The sequence below is a fragment of the Bufo bufo genome, chromosome 10 (assembly GCF_905171765.1).
Source record: "Bufo bufo chromosome 10, aBufBuf1.1, whole genome shotgun sequence".
NCBI classification, from domain to species: domain Eukaryota; kingdom Metazoa; phylum Chordata; class Amphibia; order Anura; family Bufonidae; genus Bufo; species Bufo bufo.
Window position 1 is genome coordinate 88,670,656 of NC_053398.1, and position 26,135 is coordinate 88,696,790.

The 26,135-nt window shown below is 42.7% G+C and overlaps 1 protein-coding gene across 5 annotated transcripts in view; it reads right to left on the reverse strand.

The window, feature by feature from the left end:
• Positions 1-26,135, reverse strand: part of SIPA1 (signal-induced proliferation-associated 1) — a 156,300-nt gene that overhangs the window by 23,269 nt on the left and 106,896 nt on the right. For all 5 annotated transcript variants that reach the window (XM_040408979.1, XM_040408981.1, XM_040408977.1 and 2 more), the window contains 5 exons: positions 21,098-21,272; positions 20,410-20,513; positions 11,460-12,257; positions 1,709-1,983; positions 1,456-1,623 (listed from right to left, as the gene is read on the reverse strand). In XM_040408979.1, coding sequence (XP_040264913.1) covers positions 1,456-1,623; positions 1,709-1,983; positions 11,460-12,257; positions 20,410-20,513; positions 21,098-21,272 — 1,520 coding nt within the window. The remainder of the gene's footprint in view (positions 1-1,455; positions 1,624-1,708; positions 1,984-11,459; positions 12,258-20,409; positions 20,514-21,097; positions 21,273-26,135) is intronic.

Consider the following 26,135-nt stretch of genomic DNA (forward strand, 5'->3'; position numbering starts at 1 on the left):
CGGGGCGGAGCTCCGGCGCAGCACGGCAGTTCGCGGTGAGAGGCCGCCGGACTAAAAAGTCGGACATGCAGGACTTTTAGTCAGGTGGCCTTTTGCCGTGCACTGCCGTGCTGCGCCAGAGCTCCACCCCCGTCCCCTCCCTATTATAGTCAATGGGGACGGATCGGCGGTCCGGCGGCACGGCGAAATAGCGGAAGGACGGATCCGACAGGGTGAACAGCCTGTCGGATCCGTCCTGCTGCAAGTGTGAAAGTAGCCTAAGACTGCGCTAAGCGATGCAGAGGCATTCCATGAGAAAGTATACTGGGCAATATCAATATACGTACATATACTGTATATGTATATATACAGTATATAAGGGCAGATTTATCAAAGTAGGGTAAAGTAGAACTGGTTTAGTTGCCCGTAGAAACCAATCAGATTCCACCTTTCATTTTTCACAGCTCCTTTGTGGGCAACTATGCCAGTTCTACTTTACACCAATTTGATAAATGAACCCTTAATTTTTGATCATGAGAGCCTTTGGGTGACATTTGGCACTATATAGCTACACATTGACATACGTCATAGACATCCATCAGGAGATCCTCTTGAAATATACCTCTGATGTAAAAGTGCCTTCAGACGTGGCAGAAAATTCCGCACTGAAATCCGCGTTTGTGTATCATTAGGTTCATGCAGATTTTGGAGCATATTTTATTGTGAATTTTATTGCAGATTGTAATTCCCTATTGAAATTTAGGGAGAAATTGGACTTCACAACACAAATTTAAACTCCACAGGGATATATGGAAAACTATTTAGGCACACAACCGTATGTATTTTGCTGTCTGCAAAAAACGGATCCGCAAAAAATATGGATGACGTCTGTGTGCATTCCGCATTTTGCAGAACGGAGCAGCTGGCCCCTGATAGAACAGTACTATCCTTGTCCGTAATGCAGACAATAATAGGACATGTTCAATCTTTTTGAGGAACGGAAAAACGGACATACGAAAACGGAATGCACACACAGTACCTTTCGTTTTTTTTGCAGACCCAATGAAATGAATGGTTGCGTATACGGTCCGCAAAAAAAAATGGAACGGACACGGAAAGAAAATACGTTTGTGTGCCCTTATGATGTGGATTTTTCCACCAATGCATTAACCACATGTGAAGGCACCTTAAACTGCAAATTCAGTCTACAACACTGCTATGCAAGCATTGCTTGATGACAACATATGGCCAATATGGTATTAGTGATCAGGCAGCACAGGGGGGTCAGGATACTCACTTTTTGAGAATTTTAAGAAAACCACAATGAGAGCAGTGCTGCAATAACTACACAATGTATAGAGCCGTTCTATTCCGGTGCCAGCCCTCATACACAGCTGATGAGTTGGATTTCCATCAATCAGATATTGACGAGCTATTTTTCAGGACAATATTAATAAACCTGCCCCATTGTGTTACCTGAACTCTGTCCTCTCTTCCTGAACAGATAAGGTGCGCAGGATGTTCCTAGTCTCTGGAGCAGTTTCTGCCTTTCTTGCTGTCACATCATCCTTCTCTATGTCCCCTTCTGAGCGTCTCATAATTCTTTGTTCTTGCAGCGACTTTACATATAGCTCAGAGAAGCTCCTAAGGACCAAGTACAGTAAAGGTTAGGACCCATGACACACTTGTAACCATGACTTGATGGAGTTGACTCTAGCTCTGATATTACCTGCGGGGCTTCCCTGCTTCATCAGGAGGCAGAGTGGTTACTGTCACTTTTTTTGCACGAAGGAAAAGGTTGCGGACATCCTCAGGGGTCAATGAACAGAAAGGCTGACCACAGATTGCAACAAGCCTTGCACCAGGACACAGTCCTACAGTCTCTGCCATGCTGAATCTTTCCACTTCTATCACAAACCCACCAGAATCGGCATTAAATCCAAGCTGCCCAAGACCATTCCTTAAAAGAGGGATCTCACGGGTCTCACACCCACCGGAGACAACCTACAGAGAGAAATGCATCTGGAATTTCTGATGCAGATACAAACAGATCAAATAATTTATCATATATGGACATTTAACCACATTTCCTATGTCCATTTGGCATGTCATATGCGGAGTCCTGTCACAGACATGGTGCCCATACAGTTATATACATCATGAGATAAAGTCTACTCTGATATTTTGCTTTTATCCTCTAGTTTGTACTCATATGCTAAACCATGTACTCCAGATTACTATGTCAGGTTGGCCTCCTCTCCTATATTTCCCTTCTTATTCTCATTTTCTTAGCTTTATAACCATCCCAAAAATATTGTAAAATAGTAAAAACTGTAAAAGGGGAAAAAGGGAAAGTAATATGATGGGAATTATAGATTCAATGTGCATTTTCTAGATTATTTGGATTATAATGACCTTATAAAATTAAGGTCCGCCAATGTGTTCTTAATATATTCCCAGTGGTCAGAGCTTTGTTTCCCTGATGCAGAGCTCCAAATACTCTGCATAGACATAATTTGAAGACAACATGCTGACTTCTTGTCACACTACAGAGAGTTTAGTGACTGAATATTTATCGGTGGTATATTAATTCCTGTTGCTTGTATAGTGACAGCATATTACAAAGCGCTATATAGAGATTTCACAATTATTACAGTGAAGTTGATAATAGCACAGTATGCAGTAAGCTCTTAAGCTCCCTCTAGTGGTGGCTTAAGGAAACCAACATTTCAACTCTTAATCTATGTCTAGTCAGAGGACAGAGTCACAAAGATAAAGCTACTACCTGGAGTTAGAAATTAAGCAGTGAAGAATTAAGAAAGACATATAGTAATGGTTTAGCGGGTTCAAAGGCAGCCCACACGAGCAATAAATGGAACAGGTGGGCTACAGTTCCCAAAAAAGTTATCAAAATGACATTTATTTCGTTTATAAAAAAGACAGCTGAAGGTAGATCAAATAACTATGTATAAATACATCACTGGTCAATAGAGAGATCTCTTGCATGAGATTAAGGAGACATCCTCTACGTCTGGAGGAAAGGTGTGTATACCAACACAGAAGAGGATTCTTTGCTGTAAGAGCAGTGAGACTATGGAACTCTCTGCCAGAGACGGTCATGATGGTGAGTTCAAGGCCTCCTGCACACGACCGTATGGCTTTTTCAGTGTTTTGCGGTCCGTTTTTTACAGATCCGTTGTTCCGTTTTTTGTTTCCGTTGTAGTACAGTATACAGTAATTACATAGAAAAAATTGGGCTGGGCATAACATTTTCAATAGATGTTTCCGCAAAAACAGAATGGATACGGAAGACATACGGATGCATTCCGTATGTGTTCCTTTTTTTGCGGACCCATTGACTTGAATGGAGCCACGGAACGTGATTTGCGGGCAATAATAGGACATGTTCTATTTTTATTGGAACGGAAATACGGACACGGAATGCATACGGAGTACATTCAGTTTTTTTTGCGGAACCATTGAAATGAATGGTTCTGTATGCGGACCGTATACGGAACGCAAAAAACGGCCCGTAAACGGAAATAAAAGACGTTTGTGTGCAGGAGGCCTAAAAGAGTTCAAGAGGGGCCTGGATGTATTTGATGAATGTAATGTAACAGATTATATTTAATAGATTACTAGATAAGGCTACATGCACACGACCGTGTGCCCCCAGTGGCCGTATTGCGGCACGCATACAGTGGTTCCGCAATTCACGGGCACCGGCCGTGTGCATTCCGCATCACTTGAATGGGTCCACGATCACGGAGATGCGGAACGGAGGCACGGATCGTAAACCCATGGAAGCACTACGAAGTGCTTCCGTGGGTTTCTGGCCGCGCCTCCGCACAGCTAAAAAGTAGCGCATGCACTACTTTTTTGCGGTGCGGACTGTCAGATGCGGATCGCGGACCCCATTCAAGTGAATGGGTCTGCGATCCGCATGTGGCTGGCCCACAGTCTGTGCCCGTGCATTGGGGACTGTAATTTACGGTCCGCAGCACGGGCACGGAGCCCTTACGTTCGTGTGCATGTAGCCTAAAACTAGGAAAATTGGCTTCTACCCTAATGTGTTTTTTTGCCTTCCTCTGGATCAACTTTGCAGGATAACAGGCTTAGGCCTCCTGCAAACGACCGTAGTTGTCCCGTTGCCGTATTGCGGTCCGCATTTGCGTATCCGCAATACACGGGCACCGTTCCGTGTGCATTTTGCATCACGGATGCGGACCCTTTCACTTCAATGGGTCTGCAAATCCCGAGATGCAGAATGGTGCTGAACGAAAGCATGGAATGGAACCCTACGGAAGCACTACGGAGTGCTTCCGTGGGGTTTCATCCTGTACTTCCGTTCCGCAAAAAGATAGAACATGTCCTATCTTTTTCTGGAACGGCCGGATCGCGGACCCATTAAAGTGAATGGGTCCACGATCCTCTGCGGCTGCCCCACGGACGGTGTTTGTGCATTGCGGCCCGCATTTTGCGGCCCGCCTTAGGCCTCTTACACACAAACGTTTTTTGTTCTGTTTACGTTCCGTTTTTTGCGTTCTGTATACGGACCGTATACGGAACCATTCATTTCAATGGATCTGCAAAAAAAAACTGAAGGTACTCCGTATGCCTTCCGTTTCTGTAGTTCCATTTTTCCACTCCGTTCAAAGATAGAAATTGTCCTATTATTGTCCGCATAACGGACAAGGATAGTACTGTTCTTTCAGGGGCTAGCTGTTCCGTTCCTCAAAAAACGGAATGCCCACGGACGTGACCCGTTTTTTTTTTTCGAGGGTCAGTTTTTTGCAGACCGCAAAATACTGAAAAAGCCATACGGTCGTGTGCAAGAGGCCTTGGGATACTTTCACACTAGCGTTTTGGCTTTCCGTTTGTCAGATTCGTTCAGGGCTCTCACAAGCGGTCCAAAACGGATCAGTTTTGCCCTTATGCATTCTGAATGTTAAAGGATCCGTTCAGAATGCATCAGTTTGCCTCCGATCAGTCACCATTCCGCTCTGGAGGCGGACACCAGAACACTGCCTGCAGCGTTTTGCTATCAGCCTGTCGAAGCGGAGCCAAACAGATCCGTCCTGGCACACAATGTAAGTCAATGGGGACGGATCCGTCTTTTCTGACACAATCTGGCACAATAGAAAACGGATCCGTCCTCCATTGACTTTCAATGGTGTTCAAGACGGATGCGTCATGGCTATAGAACATATAATACAACCGGATCCGTTCATGATGGATGCATGCAGTTGTATTATTGTAAAGGAAAAAACGCTAGTGTGAAAGTAGCCATAACTAGATGAGCATATGGCTTTCTCAGCAGTACAAGCTATGTTACTATGTAATTCTGAACCCACAAAATCGCATTCAAGTTTGACACTGATTGAACCACTCATTGTGACTGGTTGGTCAATAACAGGTCATTTAAGACTAGTTAGGTCATTATTAGAGATAAGCGAAGCAGGCTTCGGATTATAGATCTGAAGTCGCATTATACTGAGCTTGCATTGTGATTGGTCATGTAATCAAGGCTACTATAATTCATCACTTTGATCTTTATCGCTGGGATGTTGTTGGGAACCACTTGGGATAATAAACAATTTTGGGTGGTGTACTGCTGTCAATATCCTGTGGCTTATTTTCTTGGGTACCATCAGGTTTTACAGTTATGACGGGATTATGATCCTAGTCTAAAGTCCATTAATTAGGAAAATACAGTATTTATTACATTTGACACATTCCTGATAAAGTGTCTGCATTGTAGAACTGCATAGGCTACAGCAGTATGTCCGAATTGATTACTGCTGCACTTTTAGAATGATTTGGTTCCATAGTCCATCCCTTTTACAATGACTGCCCTCCATTAGAACAGGCTTACTTCCTGAAATCTATTTCCTGTTTTTATTATACAAACTTCCTGATTTCTACATTTGTAAAGGAGTTGTTTTCTAGAAAAAAACAAAAACAAGCTGATTCTTTCCTATAATGTACATGCAGGGGATAAGGAATACGTTTGCTCATTATTATAATCTGAGGTCATGTAAATTTGAATTTATCCTTTGTTTGCAGTGTCCGTAAGGTACAATAAAGTGGTACAAATACAGTGGGGATTTCAAATGTAGCCATACTCATTCAAGAGAGTGTCTTTTTGGCCACTGTCAGGCTGGTAGATGTTTGTACACCTTTTATTCACCAAAGTCCGCTGCACTATTCTATACATAGACATTGCTCTGTAACATGGGAGCCTATGGGTGAAGTAGGCCACTGTATATACAGTGACATCGGAGAAATATGTGAAATCCTTCCATATATCTCCAACATATGCTGTAAAAGCCGTGTGAGTAGACCCTAGCACAGAAGAATGCTATTGCATCATTGGTCAATGTAATGTTGTGTTAGAGGCTGTCAGGGGTGTCACCAGCATCAAAATCTGGCTGAGAAGCACAGAATTATTGGCCTGGTGCCACAGATCCCCGAGCTAGCCTCAGGAAGCAGATACAGTTGAACTGGTATTGCTATGGTGGAGGTGTGGGCTCCCTGCTCAGCCATTAGGTGTCTGCGGCTCGGCACAGGAAGGAACAATGCTCTGCGTTTCCGTTTTGGTGTCTCATAGTCTGCAGGCTGGAAGAGGCCTGTAGACTGCTCTGCTCCATATGATGAGAACAGGACTAGGTGACCTAAGGTGAGTATCCATTTTATTATTTTCAGAGGAAACCAGTACTGGTGGAGCACCAAAACCATGATGGGGCACTACTATACTAATACTAATACTATACTAATATACTCTGTGGGAGACAATAAAGTGACATCATTACTATCTGGGGGTGCCGACACAGCGTGGGGGAACTACTACTATGTGTGGGGCACTAGGCGGGCATCAATGCTAAACTAAGAGGCACAATACAATGGAACTACAAAAAGGGACATCATTTCTGTAAGAAGGGAACAAAGGGGACAGTGTTACTGTGTAGGGAACAACTGTGGCACTATTACTTTGTGGAGGACATTATTACAGTGTAGGGGCACTATTACTGTGGGCAACTAAGAGGCACTCTAAATTCTGTTGGAGGAACTAAAAGGCTGCATTACTGTATGGGGGCACACAGGGGCACTATGGCTGTGGGGTACTAGTACTATGTGCTATTAAAGGGCAATTTTTAGAGTGTGGGGAGCACTATTACAGTTTGAGGACTTTATAACAGTGTGGGGGCACTACGGTGGCAGTATTAGTGGGAGGTACTATACTGTGCAGGGCAATAAGCAGAGCACTAAATTTGGCACTATGACCATCTGGGTATATCTGATTGCCATTATTATAATAAATCTGGGTTCTGGGCCCGTGCCCATGAGCTTTCAAGATCTTAGCTTGCCCCTGGTCTTTCTACTTAAACATATTTAAAGAATTATCTAGTAATATAGCATATAAGCTCTGTTGAACCATCAAAGTTATATGATACATTGATGGATGCTTCTGCATAAGATAGAGCCTAGTCTGCTACACTATTCTATACAGCGAAAAAAGAAAAGGCATCCTACCTTGGCAGATGCAGAAAGGAAGCCCTTTTGGCAACCATTGGGAGAATTACAGCCAGAGGGTCGCAGAACAGTAGCTTGTTCTGCTATGCTGTTTGCTCAGCTCCAGTTCACTACAATGGGAGTTAGAGAAACAGTTGACGGCTGGCCCGTTTGGCTATTTCTATAAGCTCTGCCACATGGGGCCGGAGCTTAGTCCCACCTCGCCATGGAAAAGTGAGATGGGACAACCCCTTTAAACCATATTTTTGATGCATACTCAGTTTTTTTTGTGGTGTATACATGACTGAAACATAATGTGAATAGAGCTTCGGAGACAAATATGGCATAAGCAGTTTCAAGTCCTTCCTGGTTCAATCTGCGTCTCCTGGCTCATGGGCACTTCAATACTGAGTTGGAGACCTGACGCTGAAGTAATCTGAGACAGACTGGTTTCTAGTTCTACTTCTAGAGGATGAATATCTGTCTTGGCCATTTGAGGATCTCACAAGTGCTCACCTCATTAAACATGCAGCACAATTATCCAAACTTTTTGCCATAATATTTGATTATTTGGAATAAAGCACTGAATTTGTACATGAAATTCTCATAGCATGCATGAGACAAAAAGGAAACAAAATCTCGGTGCCTAGATATAAAACTGACGGCACTCAAAAGTGCAGTGTGGGTTCATAGCAGACTATGTGTACTGGCTTATGTATCTTTATAACACAGTTGCATGATACAACCATATGCATGAGGCTTAAGTCTACATATACTTTTATGTATTTTATAGGCATACTATTATTGCGAGTTTAACTATGAATCCGACATAATGCCTTTTCATTTGATAGCATTTGTTTGAATTGCTTATTGCTTAAAACTATTAACACCAATATAGTGTTAAGGGGAATCTGTCACCACAATTTTGGAGTATTATCTGCAGTAGTACATGAGTAGTATTGCACATAAGACGTTTAGAAATCGCTATTTTTTATTTTTCTACAGCACCCCATTCCCCCACTGTCAGTGAAAGTTGCACTGAAATACATTGTTGGGACTGCTGTGCATGTGTACAGGAGTCCTCTCCGTTTTTTAGTGTGGCACAGCAGTGTGGACTGTGTATTTCAATAAAAACTGACAGTGGGGGAACTGGGAGCAGTAGAAATATAAAAAATGCAATCTGGACTCTTTATTTTGCAGAACTTCTCATATACTACTGCAGATAATGGTCAGAGTGCGTTGGGACAAATACCCTTTGAACAGTTTTGTAAAAAATACAGATTTTTATTAATTTTTAGTGATGAGCAGCAGGGGCAATATTCAAATTCGTGATATTTCGCTAATATTTTGTAGAATATTAGTCATATATTCGCGAATTCGCTATTATTTTCTTGATTGCGAAAATCGGCAATTTTTTTTGCTAAATTTTCCAAGCTGCTAGAAGTTTCCTGAGACTGGATAAAATGATTGGCACGACAGAACATTAAAAATGGTTTTATATGCAGATAGAGTGCTCCAATATGTTTGCGATTGCGCTAATTGGCAATTAATGATGCATATATTTTGGCGCAATACGTGAAACTTCACATTTTAGAAGGTCTGACTATGTATTACTGATTGGTGCACTATGTATTGTTGTGACATCACAGCACTATGTCTGTAGCATGTATGTATGGACAGCAGAGCCTATCACACTACCTAACACCCTGCACTGCAACAGCTACACTATATCAGGTGTAGGAAGGAACAAGGGGCCATCATTGATAGTCGGTAGGTGTCACTGAGGTTCCTGGTCTCCGTGTGGTAAGAGCCGTTTTTTTTCACTGAAGTGTCAGTATTGCAGATTGCAGTCTGACACTGTTTGTTGTTAGTATGGCTGTAAAGCTGATCCGGGACAGCTCTTACTGGGAGTAGCCAAAGTGCTAGGTGGGTGGCTACTCCCCACGTTCCAGGCCGGGTCTTGGGAGGCTTATAAAAAGCAGTAAGCACTGTCAGGTGTGGTGGATTATCCTCTATCTCACAGTGAAGCTGTGGAGTCTCTGTGGTTTGGGATCTGAAGATGAGTGCCGGGCAAAAGGACTGAGAACCGCTGATGAAAAACTGCTAACAAGGTGAATGTTTGTGTTCTGTGGACTTTCTATGGTGTGAACCAAGACTGCAATCTGTTATTTTGTTTTTCCTTCTGTGTGAATAAACATTGAACTATTTAAGTTAAAGACTTTGTGATTGCCTCTATACTGTGTCCACTAACAGGGGCATAACTAGAAGTGACTGGGCCCCACAGAAAATTTCTGCATGGCCCCCCCCCCCGCAACTCAACTTGAATGGGTCTGTGATCTGTCCGCACCGCAAAAAAAATAGAACATGTATTTTTTTGCGGTGCGGAGGCACTGACAGAAACCCGATGGGAGCACTCCATAGTTCCGTGCCTCCGTTCCACACCGGACCTTCCGGATTGCAGACCCATTGACTGGGGCACATCGGAAAAACCATCAGATGCCTGTTCGAACGAGTTAGAGAACAATTTAACTCTATTAAGACAGGAAAAGGTTGTCCCAGGTTTATAGAGCATATTAGAAGTGCCCATGATAGTGATACGAGTTGTGTCTCCTTTTCTGGCCTGGAAACCGTATCTGCCCCTGTGCAGGGAGGAGATAGACATCGCCTCCTCCTGCAGAGAGAGGCTAAATGGATATTGCGAACACAAGCCCTAGGGGAATTGGGACTTAATGATAGGAATGACCTAAGTCCATTTTTGTAATATCTCAATACGCCAAGCCTTTTTGTTGTGCGGCTTGTATATGTTCCCTTGTCTCTTGCACGTACATTGTTTTTATATTGTGTTTATATGTATTTCTGTATTAGCACATCACCTGGATGCTGACGCAGTCTGATCTGTCGATTTCCGTGACAGCTGCCTGCGCCAGTATTTAAGAGGAGTGATGTGTGGACACGCATTGACGCACAGCCAGAAGAAGCGCATTTGGCGCGAAACGGCCGCCGCTGATCAATGCGTGTGTTTTGAATTGTCCGCCCCCTGCCTGATGTACAGTAGCACCGGATTAATAAAGTTGCTGAATTTACTACACACGGGTGAGTGCCGCTGTCTTATTCCGTTCTACAGTACCTCGACCCTTGTATCTTATTCCTCCAGCTGAGCACCGCCGATCGTGTGTGTCCTCTCCAGCCACATACAGCGTCTTGATCCTTGTGCATTCAGCCGGAGCTTTGGTGCCGCCCCCTCCCTCACTTGTTACAGCAATAACACTGCTCTCTCCCTCAGAACTCCATAAAACTACAGAAAAGGGCTGCTGGGGAGGTTCTTATATAGTGAGGGGTAGGCAACTTTCCTGTTGGTTTCTAGGGATGTTGCTAAGCTCAGACAAAGACATTGCAGCCTTCTCATTGGCCCACAAGCAAGAAGGGAGGTTACTGATGAAAAACAAATCTAGAATATTCTAAATTACGAATATATATAACTATATTCTAAATATTTGTGCCAGAGAAACCCAGAGGGGCCAAAGGAAGGACTTTAGAGACCTAGACGGACCTTTATATGGTAACTACTGTAGAGGGAGAGCAATTTGTTGTTTAGTTAGCAAATGGTTTTGGGAGTAACTTTATATTGTAATTTTGTAGTTTAAGCTATTGTAACTATTATTGTGTAAAAGTCTTTCTGTTTGTGATATTTTTTTTATTGTTCAATTTTACTTCCTTATATATACTCGATAACAATAATTGTAATATTAATATTTCTACACTGTACAATATCCATATTGTTTAATTTCACTCTTGTGTCTCATTTATTACACCCAACTTAAAGAACCCAGACCCAGTAAGAGGGTATATTATATATAAGGTATATTTATATATAATCATTTCTTACAGTATGATTCTAACCCTCAAATACTGCCCAGAACCCTGGCTCTTGTTTCAATGTTCTGCTTTCTATCCATGTGTGTTCTTACCTGCAGTCTCTTGACAATGTGGTTGATTTCATTTTCCACTTCTGTCTCATTGCTTGCAATTGGGCAAAGTGCTAACTTTCCTGCCCGACCATAGTAAAGATCCAATCCCCCTTTAGAAGAGTAGGTCCATCCAAGTACATCCCTGCATGAGCAGTGAAAACTGACTGCTCCTTCATGCTCCTTTTTAGGGTCAACTAACACCAGCATCTCAGAAGATATCCCCAGCATGTAAATACTTTCTGGAATGGAGATGTTCACAGCTTTAACTGTCCACACCAAGGCACCAGAGCTATGGAATTCTGGAGGAACACTGTATGCCCAACGAGTTCCTTTCCCCCCTTTGTCTCCAGTGCCAGTGCTACCTGCTCGATCCCTTTTCTTGGAAAGACTCAAAATGGCTAGTTTAGATGAACATGACTCCAGAGTAGTAGTAGTTACATGATCTTGAGCCAAGTCTCTTAAGTATTCTTCCCTGGTTCTCGTAGCCATGGCTAAAAATTTGCCTCCACGTTCAGCTGCATTCTCACCATTCACAGCTTTGGACAGCAAAAAGTCTCTAAATTCAGGAGAACGTCGGAATAAAGTTGTGGGTAGAGGAGGTCCAAACAGTGGTGTGTCGGCAGTGCGGGTAACGGCAACACTGTAGCTGGTATGATTAGTACATGGATTGTGAACATGAACCACAACGAATACATGTTGGAAATGAGAACGAATAGTCTGTGGAGTAAAGGGGAGGGCACCAGGTTCTTGGAAGACAATCGTCACAATATCATTACCAATATGCCTCTTCCGAAGTAACTGCAAAAACAGAAAATAGGTGAATACAATTAAATTCCGTTAATCTGTCATCCAAAAGTCACATTTCATTCACAGGTTGTTTTAAATACCAAATAGGGAAATAACAAATAAAAAACACAGAACTAAAATGTATACAGATACATAATTATTGAAATATGAAGAACAAAAACAGAAATTAAGATTGTGAGTCTCAGTGGGAAGAGGGATCGATATGAGTGATGGTAATCTCTGTATAGAGTTATGAATTATGTAAGATCTATATAAATGAACAAAATAAACTGATGGAATACCATTATTGTAACAATGGAAGCCCATTCCCGCCACTGTCCTGCTCTTCTTGGCAGGCACAGGCACCCTGTCTGCATCTGCAACTTGCTCTGCACCCCCTCTGCATCTTGCTTTATATGTGGTCTGGACCTGTGTGCTCTCCTCTGCCTTCTGCAGCAGGTCCGGCTTCCGAAATTCCATGTGCCCACTGCTGCCTTGCTCCTCTGTTTGTGCTCTCCTTCCAGGTCCTCTGCAGTGCCCGCGCACCCTTAATTTTCCCCATCCTATTGCAGGTCACTTTTGGGTATTTAAGGTGCCATCCCCTAGGGCATGGTGCCTGAGCTTTAGGTTCCTAGCTTGCTAGTGTTCCAATGCTTATCTGTCTGCCCGTGTATCATACCTCTGCATATTCATTGACTTTGGTAATCCGCTACTTGTCCTAACTATAGGTTGACTGCTGTATTGATCCAGCAGCTGCCAACTACATTGGGCCTATCTCAAGAGGAAGTGGCCTGGTGGCTCCCCTGTAGCGAGACCAGATTCCTGTATAATGGTTAAAGGGTGAAAACTAGGGGACCTTTAGGAATAGGCCTAGTTGGCACAGTGGGTCTACACTCTCTCTCTGTTACAATTATGCAGCTTGTAGACCTTTGCACTAGTATTTACTGTCAGTTATTAGTATGTTATTAGTATAAGAAGTCACTGTTTCTTTAGACATTTCAATGTTACCAGAAGGTCCACCCTCAGCAGTATTCAGCCTATGACTTGACTACATTATGTGCCTGCTATACTTGCTAAATAGACTCTGAACACGTGACCCTTCTGTTACTGTTCTTCCTGGCACTACTGATAATACAGAGAGTTAGAGCTTGTGCCGTTGCAGAGCATGCAAATCTGAATACATTGTACAAGACTAGGACTTCCTAATTTACTAAGCATATAAGTATTTATTGTTGTTAAACCATTCACTAGGTCTGGTAGTGGTTGCTAGTTGGAAACAGTGGATGTTAGCCTTTGTGACACATGCATCATTGTGACGGGGAGAGGTCACCCCATGCAGCTAATGGCTGGAGGCTGCAATGCAAAATCTTCAAAAGTAGGGAACTTTGTAGTGATGCATCATGTAAGTAGTGGTGGTGCTGTACAAGCACCAAAGTGTTCAGGAGGAGAAACTAGTGACCCAATAAAAAGTGAAAGTTTTGCCTATTTTTCTGGAACTAGTTCTGCTGCAATGTAGATTAAAATGTGCCACTGTAGAGCCATCAGCAGGTCTGGCGTCTTAAAGACAAGCTGCTGATAAATGAGGCAGTACAGCCTCTGTGTGCACAATGGTGAGCTCAAGATGTGACCACCAGAACATGGGCCCCCGAAAGGCAAGGTTAAAAAAGCCGAAAGAGGGACTATCAGAGATTGCGTCTTGTTGCTGAAGCTATGTAGCAAACCACGAAAAAGCTGACAGACAGAGAGGTGGGTGGACGATGGAGCCTCCCTGCAAGTGAGCCACAGTGAGGAGTAAGAGTGCATGCCTTCACCATATGTGCATGACACATAATGACCTCCAATATGAGTAAAGCTTGATTTCAGTTGCACTGTGATATGGGACACCAGACAGTTTTTATTTTTGTGACGAGGCTAATGATTATTGATCGTAGGTTGCTTTATGAGCCTAATAGTTTTGCCACAACTAATTAAATTGTGTTATTAAAAATAAATTGCTAACTACTTTATCTGAACATGGCGTGGTACCATTAAAATATATATTGTAGAATAATTTAAATAGAAATATGTACAACGCATAGATTCAGGGCTGATGTTTGGAGGGGCAAACTAGGCAACAGCTCAGGGCACTGGTCCTCAAAGAGGCCCCACCCGCACTGTTCCCTTTAAAGTGAGTTTAAAGACTCCATCTATTAATGATCTGGCAGAGCACTGATGATACTCTCTGCCTGATCATAGAGAGAACTACACAGCTGCTCAGTTACAGCTGCACAATCCTCTCTATCATCTCCCTCTATGATCAGTGAAGGGAGGAAACAGGAAGCTGAACAATCTTTTTTAAGGCTTCTGTTATAGACATAGGCCACTAAAAAAAACATTTCCCGAACTCGGGTTCGGTTCCAAGGTACCACTTGGAGCCGAACCCGAGTTCGGGAAATGTTTTTTTACAGTATCAATTAATTTCTGAAGTTATTATGCAAAGTCTTGCGAGACTTTGCAAAGTAATAACTTTGGCTCATCAGAGCCAACACATTCTAATACTGTACTGAGCTCCTGCTCCGTACAGTATTAGAACAAAGTTTTACGCGAATTGACTTTGGATGTTTCATCCGAAGCCGATTCACTCATATCTAATTATAATACTGGTCTTTGTATATTGGTTTTTATTCAGTAACAACATGGTGGTCGTTGTATGACAATACTAGATGAGATTTGCACAGTACTACAGTATAATTGATAATATAGGTCTTTGTATAGTGCATTTTTTTTCAGTAACAGTATGAAGGCAACATTTTATCTGTGGATGGAGGAAATATTTGGTCCAGATACAGCAGTATTATGCATATATATAATTTTCTAGATGTGGGCATAATCCTTGGGGCTTTCGCCCCTGAGCTTTTAAAACCCTAAGACCCCTTTCACACGAGTGAGTTTTCCAGGAGGGTGCAATAGTAAATGCATAGCACCCGCACTGAATCCTTACCCATTGATTTCAATAGGTCTGTGTACATGAGCGTTTTTTTTCACGTATCAGTTCTGTGTTGCGTGAAAAACGCAGCATGTTCTATAGGGCTTGTTCACACGACCGTGTGAAGCCCGTGCTGTGGACCACAAATTGTGGTCCGCAATGCATGGGCACCGTCCGTGGGGCAGCCGCACTGGGATCGCAGACCCATTCACTTGAATGGGTCCGCCATCCGTCCGTTCCGCAAAAAGATAGAGCAAGTTCTATCTTTTTGCGGTGCAGAGGCATGGAACGGAACCCCAGAAAGCACTCCGTAGTGCTTCCGTAGTGTTCCGTGCTTCCGTTCCGCCTCCCTGGATTTGCGAACCCATTGAAGTGAGTGGGTCCGTATCCGTGATGCGGAATGCACACGGAATGGTGCCAGTGTATTGAGGATCCGCAAATGCGGTCCGCAATATGGCAACGGGCAGCACATGTTCGTGTGAATGAGTCCATATTGAGTTTTTCAAGGAGCTCTGGCCCCATAGAAGTGAATGGGTCTCCAGTGAAAAACGCATTGCATCTGCAAGCAAGTACGGATGAAATGCGTTTTTCACTGATGGTTGCTAAGAGATGTTGTTTGTAAACCTTCAGTTTTTTATCACGCGTGTGAAAAACGCATCAAAACACTTTGCACCCGCGCAGAAAAAACTGAATAACTGAACGCAATCGCAGACAAAACTGACTGAACTCGCTTCAGTTTCACTGAACGCACCTGGAACGCATCCGGAGCCAATCCATATCATTTGTGTGAAAGAGGCCTAACAATTCCTTTGGAAATGTTATAAATTTAGTTCAGTGAATGTGACTGTATTGTTGATACTAGATCTCAACATTTGAGGAACCCCGCTTTTAATTTTGGTCACACTTAGACCTCATGCACACGACCGTTGTTGTGTTCCGTGTCCGTTGTTCCGTTTTTCGTGATTTTCTGCGGACCCATTGACTTTCAATAGGTCCGTTGAAAACTCAGATAATGCACCGTTTGTCATCCGCGTCCATGATCCGTGTTTCCAGTCCGTCAAAAAAATAGGACCTGTCCTATTTTTTTCACGGACAACGGTTCGCGGACCCATTCAAGTCAATGGGTCCGTAAAAAAACATGGAGGCACACAAGATTGTCATCCGCGTCCGCGTCCGTTTTTTTCCTATCATTTGCAAGGCAAACTTGACTTAGATTTTTTTTTCACTTTTCATGTCTGGTGATCCTCCAAAAATCAAGGAAGACACACGGAAACAAAAACGGAAACGGATCACGGAACAACGGAACAGCTTTTTGCGGACCACAAAAGAATACTGTCGTGTATATGAGGCCTTAGTCTAAAACCTGCCATGCATAGTTAAAATTAAGAGTAAGGGCTCTTGCACACGACCGTATGTATTTTGCCGTCCGCAAAAAATGGATCCGCCAAAAATACGGATGACATCCGTCTGCATTCCGTATTTTGCGGGAACAGAACAGCTGGCCCTTCATAGAACAGTACTATGCTTGTCAGTAAAGCGGACAATAATAGGACATGTTCTACTTTTTTTGCGGAACGGAAATACGGACATACGGAAACGGAATACAGACGGAGTAACTTCCGTTTTTTTTGTGGACCCATTAACCACCTCAGCCCCCATGGCTTAAACACCCTTAATGACCAGGCCACTTTTTACACTTCTGACCTACCCTACTTTCACCGTTTATTGCTCGGTCATGCAACTTACCACCCAAATGAATTTTACCTCCTTTTCTTCTCACTAATAGAGCTTTCATTTGGTGGTATTTTATTGCTGCTGACATTTTTACTTTTTTTGTTATTAATCGAAATTTAACGATTTTTTTGCAAAAAAAATGACATTTTTCACTTTCAGTTGTAAAATTTTGCAAAAAAAAACGACATCCATATATAAATTTTGCTCTAAATTTATTGTTCTACATGTCTTTGTTAAAAAAGAAATGTTTGGGTAAAAAAAAAATGGTTTGGGTAAAAGTTATAGCGTTTACAAACTATGGTACAAAAATGTGAATTTCCTCTTTTTTAAGCAGCTCTGACTTTCTGAGCACCTGTCATGTTTCCTGAGGTTCTACAATGGCCAGACAGTACAAACACCCCACAAATGACCCCATTTTGGAAAGTAGACACCCTAAGGTATTCGCTGATGGGCATAGTGAGTTCATAGAACTTTTTATTTTTTGTCACAAGTAAGCGGAAAATGATGATTTATTTATTTTTTTTCTTACAAAGTCTCATATTCCACTAACTTGTGACAAAAAATAAAAACTTCCATGAACTCACTATGCCCATCAGCGAATACCTTGGGATGTCTTCTTTCCAAAATGGGGTCACTTGTGGGGTAGTTATACTGCCCTGGCATTCTAGGGGCCCAAATGTGTGGTAAGGAGTTTGAAATCAAATTCTGTAAAAAATGGCTGGTGAAATCCGAAAGGTGCTCTTTGGAATGTGGGCCCCTTTGCCCACCTAGGCTGCAAAAAAGTGTCACACATGTGGTATCTCCGTACTCAGGAGAAGTTGGGGAATGTGTTTTGGGGTGTCATTTTACATATACCCATGCTGGGTGAGAGAAATATCTTGGCAAAAGACAACTTTGTATACAAAAATGGTAAAAGTTGTCTTTTGCCAAGATATTTCTCTCACCCAGCATGGGTATATGTAAAATGAAACCCCAAAACACATTCCCCAACTTCTCCTGAATACGGAGATACCAGATGTGTGACACTTTTTTGCAGCCTAGGTGGGCAAAGGGGCCCATATTCCAAAGAGCACCTTTCGGATTTCACTGGTCATTTTTTACAGATTTTGATTTCAAACTCCTTACCACACATTTGGGCCCCTAGAATGCTAGGGCAGTCTAACTACCCCACAAGTGACCCCATTTTGGAAAGAAGACACCCCAAGGTATTCGCTGATGGGCATAGTGAGTTCATGGAAGTTTTTATTTTTTGTCACAAGTTAGTGGAATATGAGACTTTGTAAGAAAAAAAAAATCATCATTTTCCACTAACTTGTGACAAAAAATAAAAAATTCTAGGAACTCGCCATGCCCCTCACGGAATACCTTGGGGTTTCTTCTTTCCAAAATGGGGTCACTTGTTGGGTAGTTATACTGCCCTGGCATTTTCCAGGGGCCCTAATGTGTGGTAAGTAGGTAAATGACCTGTGAAATCCTAAAGGTGCTCTTTGGAATGTGGGCCCCTTTGCCCACCTAGGCTGCAAAAAAGTGTCACACATCTGGTATCTCCGTATTCAGGAGAAGTTGGGGAATGTGTTTTGGGGTGTCATTTTACATATACCCATGCTGGGTGAGAGAAATATCTTGGCAAAAGACAACTTTTCCCATTTTTTTTATACAAAGTTGGCATTTGACCAAGATATTTCTCTCACCCAGCATGGGTATATGTAAAATTACACCCCAAAACACATTCCCCAACTTCTCCTGAGTACGGCGATACCAGATGTGTGACACTTTTTTGCAGCCTAGATGCGCAAAGGTGCCCAAATTCCTTTTAGGAGGGCATTTTTAGACATTTGGATACCAGACTTCTTCTCACGCTTTGGGGCCCCTAGAATGCCAGGGCAGTATAAATACCCTGGCATTCTAGGGGCCCCAGAATATTCAATGAGGGGCATGGCGAGTTCATAGAATTTTTTTTTTTTGGCACAAGTTAGCGGAAATTGATATTTTTTATTTTTTTCTCACAAAGTCTCCCTTTCCGCTAACTTGGGACAAAAATGTCAATCTTTCATGGACTCAATATGCCCCTCACGGAATACCTTGGGGTGTCTTCTTTCCGAAATGGGGTAACATGTGGTGTATTTATACTGCCCTGGCATTCTAGGGGCCCTAAAGCGTGAGAAGAAGTCTGGAATATAAATGTCTAAAAAATTTTACGCATTTGGATTCCGTGAGGGGTATGGTGAGTTCATGTGAGATTTTATTTTTTTGACACAAGTTAGTGGAATATGAGACTTTCTAAGAAAAAAAAAAAAAATTTCCGCTAACTTGGGCCAAAAAAATGTCTGAATGGAGCCTTACAGGAGGGTGATCAATGACAGGGGGGTGATCAATGACAGGGGGGGGTGATCAATGACAGGGGGGGGTGATCAATGACAGGGGGGTGATCAGGGAGTCTATATGGGGTGATCACCCCCCTGTAAGGCTCCATTCAGATGTCCGTATGTGTTTTGCGGATCCGATCCATGTATCAGTGGATCCGTAAAAATCATACGGACATCTGAATGCAGCCTTACAGAGGGGTGATCAATGACAGGGGGGTGATCAATGACAGGGGGGTGATCAATGACAGGGGGGTGATCAGGGAGTCTATATGGGGTGATCACCTCCGTCATTGATCACTCCCCTGTAAGGCTGCATTCAGACGTCCGTATGTGTTTTGCGGATCCGATCCATCTATCAGTGGATCCGTAAAATTCATACGGACCTCTGAATGGAGCCTTACAGGGGGTTATCAATGACAGGGGGGTGATCAATGACAGGGGGGTGATCAATGACAGGGGGGTGATCAGGGAGTCTATATGGGGTGATCTGGGGTGATCAGGGGTGAATAAGGGGTTAATAAGTGACGGGGGGGTGTAGTGTAGTGTAGTGGTGGTTGGTGCTACTTTACTGAGCTACCTGTGTCCTCTGGTGGTCGATCCAAACAAAGGGGACCACCAGAGGACCAGGTAGCAGGTATATTAGACGCTGTTATCATAACAGCGTCTAATATACCTGTTAGGGGTTAAAAAAAAAATCACATCTCCAGCCTGCCAGCGAACGATCGCCGCTGGCAGGCTGGAGATCAACTCTCTTACCTTCCGTTCCTGTGAGCGCGCGCGCCTGTGTGCGCGCGTTCACAGGAAATCTCGCGTCTCGCGAGATGACGCACGGATGCGTCCAGGAGGAATGAATCAACCACCTTCCGGACGCATCCGTGCGTTAGGCGGTCGGGAGGTGGTTAAAGTGACTGGTTCTGCATATGGTCCGTAAAAAAAACGGAACGTACACGGAAAGAAAATACATTAGTGTACTTGAGGCCTAATACTGAGGACAGAAACAGGTAGCAGCTATACTCCTTACATTATTAAAGAACAAACTGAAAATGCTATTGTATTTCAAAACATTATTCCACAAAGGCTGTCACTTATTTCCGCCTACCTGCTGACTATTGCTTGCTGTAAATGGAAGCATTGTTGAAACGTGGAACATGATCTCATAGTCTTGGTAGCGGGTATACAGAGAGTGCATGCCAGTACTGTCAGCTGTCAACAAATAAAATGGAATTAGTGCAAAAGGTGGACATTTAGGCTGCCTTCACACTTCACTTATATGATCAGTTATTTCAAATATTATACACCGTATGTATTCTTTGGTCAGCAAAACACAGATCCGCAAAAAATACGGATGACGTCCGTGTGCATTCTGTATTTTGTGGAACGGAACAACTGGCCCCTAATAGAACAGTCCTGTCCTTGTCCGTAATGTGGGCAATAATAGGACATGTTCTACTTTTTGCGGAATGGACATACGGACATACGGAAAAGGAATGCACGTGGAGTAACTTCAGTTTTTTTGTGGACCCATTGAAATGAATGGTTCCGCATACAGTCTGCCAAAAAAACGGAACGGACGCAGAAAGAAAATACGTTTGTGTGCATGAGCCCTTATTGTGAGCCAAAAGTAGGTGTGGGTCAAAAACACAGAACAGGTGCAGATCTTTCCATTACACCTCATCTCCGCGTAGGCTTCACTACAGGTTTTGGCCCACAATAACTGATGGAAATCACTGACCAAATAACTGAAGTGGGAATTTCTATGACAATATGTCTGAAAAGAGAAAGCTTACTTTTATTGTCCAGCTGCGCTCTGTACTTGTCAAACCCCTTTAGTCTGACTTCATCTCCGAGTAAACTCAGAAACTCTTGGAAAGCTGGTCCTGCTGTCTCATTATTATACATCTCCTCCTCTGAAGACTGCCCGCTACGGCAATACAGAATACCAATCTTTCGCTGAAAACTGAGCTGGAACATGAAAGATAGTAATATGAAAAATAACATTCATATGAAATAGATACAATATGATCTACAAGGTTTATAAGGTTCTATATAACTTTGCGAAATTAACTGCCCACTCCCAAACTGGAAGTCCTTTTTTCAGCATTTTGACATCTTGGTCTGGGCAAGATTTTGCGCCAGATCTTCAAGCAAGAAGGCGGCAGCCGCCCCGTCATTAGCAAATGGATCAGGTAAGTATGATTTTTAATACATTTTTTATTTTTTATTTAACACTGTTATTTACATCAGATGCTGCAATCATGTGAGGCATCGCCGGTCCCTGTCATTGAACTACTTACAACGCAATGTACTCACGGAGCAAATTATTTTGTAAAATTTCGCGAAGCAGCGGAATAGAATTTTCCAATAATTCCCTCACCTCTAATGAGGATCTACAGGTCATTTAATTCAAAGGTTCACTCTTCTCCCTACACTGTAGATGTTTACTCAATGTGCTCAATAAAAGACATGAGCGGTACAATTGTGTGTCATACAGAAATCCAGGTGATTCCAAATGGTTCACGTCACTTACTTTTTCTTGAATCTGTATGTTACCATAACTTTGCAAGGTAACAAACAAATGCAAGAAAACTTTGTATATTAATCAGAGTACTCTCTAATGTTGTGAAATTTCATGTTATATTGTACTTTTGTGCAGTAAAGTGCTGCATTCTGAGCAGTGGCGTGCCTAGGGTTTGTGGCATCTGGGGTGGGTCCTTTCTCTAGCACCTCTTAAATACTTAAAAAAATAAAATAAAATGGTACCCCCTCACAGTAATATTGCCCTCATTGTACAACCTTCACAGTAGTTTTGTCCAGACTGTATCCTCTCAAAGTATTTATGCCCTCACTGTACAACTTTCACAGTAGTTATTCCCACATTGTGCCCCCTTAAAGTACTTATCCCTTCATTGTGCCCCTTCACAGTAGTATGCCCTAGTTGTGCCCCCTCACAGTAGTTATGCCCTCTCTGTGCCCCTTCCACAGTAGTAATGCCCTGTTTGTGTCCCCTTCACAGTTGTAATGCCCTCTTTGTGCCCCCTCACAGTAATACCCTCTCTGTGCCCCTTTCACAGTAGTAATGCCCTCTGAGCCCCCTTCACAGTAGTAATGCCCATTGTGCCCCCTTCATAGTAGTAATTCCCATTATGCCCCCTCCATAGTAGTACTACCCATTGTGCCCCCTCCACAGTAGTAATGCCTATTGTGCCCCCTCCACAGTAGTAATGCCCATTGTGCCCCCTCCATAGTAGTAATGCCCATTGTTCCCCCTCCACAGTAGTATTGCCCATTGTGCCTCCTCCACAGTAGTAATGCCCATTGTGCCCCCTTCATAGTAGTAATGCCCATTGTGCCCCCTCCATAGTAGTAATGCCCATTGTGCCCCCTCCACAGTAGTATTGCCCATTGTGCCTCCTCCACAGTAGTAATGCCCATTGTGCCCCCTTCATATTAGTAATGCCATCTGTGCCCACTCTGTGTTAAAAACAAAAACACACTAATTACTCACCTTGCCCCATTCCTGGTGATCAGATCCAGCTCTCCCCTCCAGGCACAAATCACTCTGCAGCACCATGTGGGAGGAGCTTAGGCCGATTCCTGGGCTGCAGGCTTCTCCCACACATGCTGGCAGAGCGATCTGTGCCTGCAGGCTGAATGGTGGAGCCATGATAAGTCTTCCTGCTTCCTCATTCAGTGCAGGAGAGACAAAGTGCGGGCAGCTGAGTGACAGGACCGCAGCTTCCATCTGTATTGATGTAAGCGCTTATTGCTTCTGAGCTTTGGCACCCCCCTGAGAGTGGGCCCCCATGCCCCCCTCCATTGCACGCCACTGATTCTGAGATATTCTATATTACTGAATGCCAGATTAAAATAATTTCACTGTACTTAAAGGAGTTGGCCTTTCTAGTTACTTTCGACCAATGTGTATGTAAGAGCACTATGTGACAGTAATATCGATTTGGTTGATATTCTTTGCCGTTTGCTATATTTTATAATCCATGGCCCCTTGTTAATCAAATCTTTTGTGCTGCCCACACAGGAGACCTGTCTATAAGATGGCCACTGATGGAGGATCATGTGACCAGGCAAAAATAACTCCAGACACATCACTCCACCTTCTCCACTCAAATATACCACATTTGGTATCTGCACTTGCAATGTTGAGAGGTTAGTGCTGGTGCAGTGTATTTAAATGAAGGAGACTGAGTGATTTGCCTGGTCACATGACCCTCCATCAGCAGCCATTTTGTGTACAGGACCTCTGTGGAGAGCACAAAAGACTTGGCCACCAAAGGGGAATAACTTATCAAATATAGAAAACGGTGCAGAATTTCGACAAGGACTATATTAGTAAGTGTCATATAATCATCTTACAAACACATTGATTAACAGTAGCTGGACAATGCTGGCCAACCCCAGCACTTAGGGCTCATGCACACGAACGTGACGTTTTTTGCGGTCCGCAAATTGCGGATCCACAAAAAACGGATGCCGCCCGTGTGCCTTCCGCAATTTGCGGAACGGAAATGGAGGCCCATTATAGAAATGCTCTTATGCAGACAAGAATAGGATATGCCTCATAATTTTTGCGGGGCCACGAAACGGAGGAATGGATGCGGACAGCACACAGAGTGCTGTCCGCATCTTTTGCGGACCCATTGAAATGAATGGTTCCGTATACAGTCCGTATACGGAATCAAAATACGGCCCGTATACGGAACGCAAAAAACATTTGTGTGCATTAGCCCTTAGTCAAACAATATTATTAGGTATCACCTTCAGCTCATCATCATTTGCAAATTACAAATTGATTGAGAAACCAGCAATTTCTTACTTTGCAAATTTTGCCGCAGACTAATAACTGCTAAAGCTCTTAGCTTACCCAGAGGAAATTGTGGGAAAGGATTAATTTAAGAATAGAAATCTACACCATGCAGACTTCTATTTTAAATTTATCAGGGCAGTAATTACTAGTGTTGGCCGTGAATATTCAAATCACAAATATTAATCGCGAATATAGGCACTTCGAGAATTTGCGAATATTTAGAATATAGTGATATATATTCGTAATTTCGAATATTCTAGTTTTTTTTTTCAGCAGTATCCTCCCTTCTTGCTTGTGGGCCAATGAGAAGGCTGCAATGTCTTTGTCTGAGCTTAGCAACATCCCTAGTAACCAATAGGAAAGTTGCCTACCTCTCACTATATAAGAACCTCCCCAACAGCCATTTTCTGTAGTTTTATGGAGTTCTGAGAGAGACAGCAGTGTCATTGCTGTGCTCTGTGCTTTCCACACTACATTATATACGGTAGATAGTTAGATCCTTTTATATATAATACAGATAGTTAGTGGGAGATAGTCAGGTTATATCCTGATATAGTGTAGATGTTGCAGACCTGCAAAAATGTGAAGTTTCACTTATTGCGCCAACATTTTCGCATCATTAGTGCTGATTAGCGCAATCGCGAATATATTGGAGCACTCTAACTGCATATAAAGCCATTTTTTTATGTTCTGCTGTGCCAACTATTTTCTCCAGTCTCAGGAATCTTCTAGCAGCTTGGAAAATGGAGCAAAAGTGCCCCACGCCTGTATTTTGCACACATTACGCGAATATTACATTGCCGATTTTCCGCACTCAAGAAAATAATCTAAAATTTGCGAATTTATGACGAATATTCACCCAAATATTCATGAAATATTGCGAAGTCGAATATAGCTCCTGCCGCTCATCACTAGTAATTAGATTCAAAATGTTGCCAATATATACCGTAATTAACAACAGGCAATACTGTCCCCACTATTACATCCATATGCCCTAAAATGGTATATGGACATGAGTGGTTTTCAGGAGCCTACCCTTTTAAAGGTATTGTATAGTTGATTTCTTCCAAAAAATTCTGTTACATTTGTCTATGTTTTTTGCTGCTCGTCTTTATTATTAAATATTATAAAAAACAATATTCAGTATTTACATCACTTGTTTTCAGTATATAGAAACTAAAATTCCTACCCAACCGCCCACTAGTTCCTAGGAGTGAGATAAAAAAGGGAGAAAAGAGAAGGAATTTGCTTGGGTGGGCCATAGCCTAGAATCCAGCCAAGTTTTACAATAATGAATAAATATCTCCTCCTCATCTTTTAATCAATGGACATTTCTTTCTCAGGAGATATATAGCTCCGACTCACAATATACTATATTTCCTTGTCGTAGGTAATAATGAATCATCAGCCTTAGGTTCAGGAAAATAGAAAATCTACAAAGTTTGGGACATCGCCAAGTAAGGTGATACCAGTCTGCATTGGGTCCTCTGCAATTTATTCCTTTTGTCAAGTCAGTGGAGCTAAGCTGCAATACCAAACACAACCCATGGACAATTGTGGAGTTACTTAGCTGTGTTTCTTCCTAATCCAGCAACCCTCTTTAAGTATATCTGCATATGTTGTGCAGACTATAAACTGTACACTGCAGTTCAATATGGCATGACTCCAAATAGCCCAGTTCAGACAAAATAGAGGGAGAGATAACACAAGGGTGCTATTGCTATTCTGAGTATAGTAATATCAAATCTAAGTAAGCAGGCACAATATGTATGTACTCAGTTTATGTTGTTGTTGAAGAAAATTGGCTAAACTGAATGTAGTACAAGGTAGTCATGATGACTGCATTATACACTGCGTGCAGAATTATTAGGCAAATGAGTATTTTGACCACATCATCCTCTTTATGCATGTTGTCTTACTCCAAGCTGTATAGGCTCGAAAGCCTACTACCAATTAAGCATATTAGGTGATGTGCATCTCTGTAATGAGAAGGGGTGTGGTCT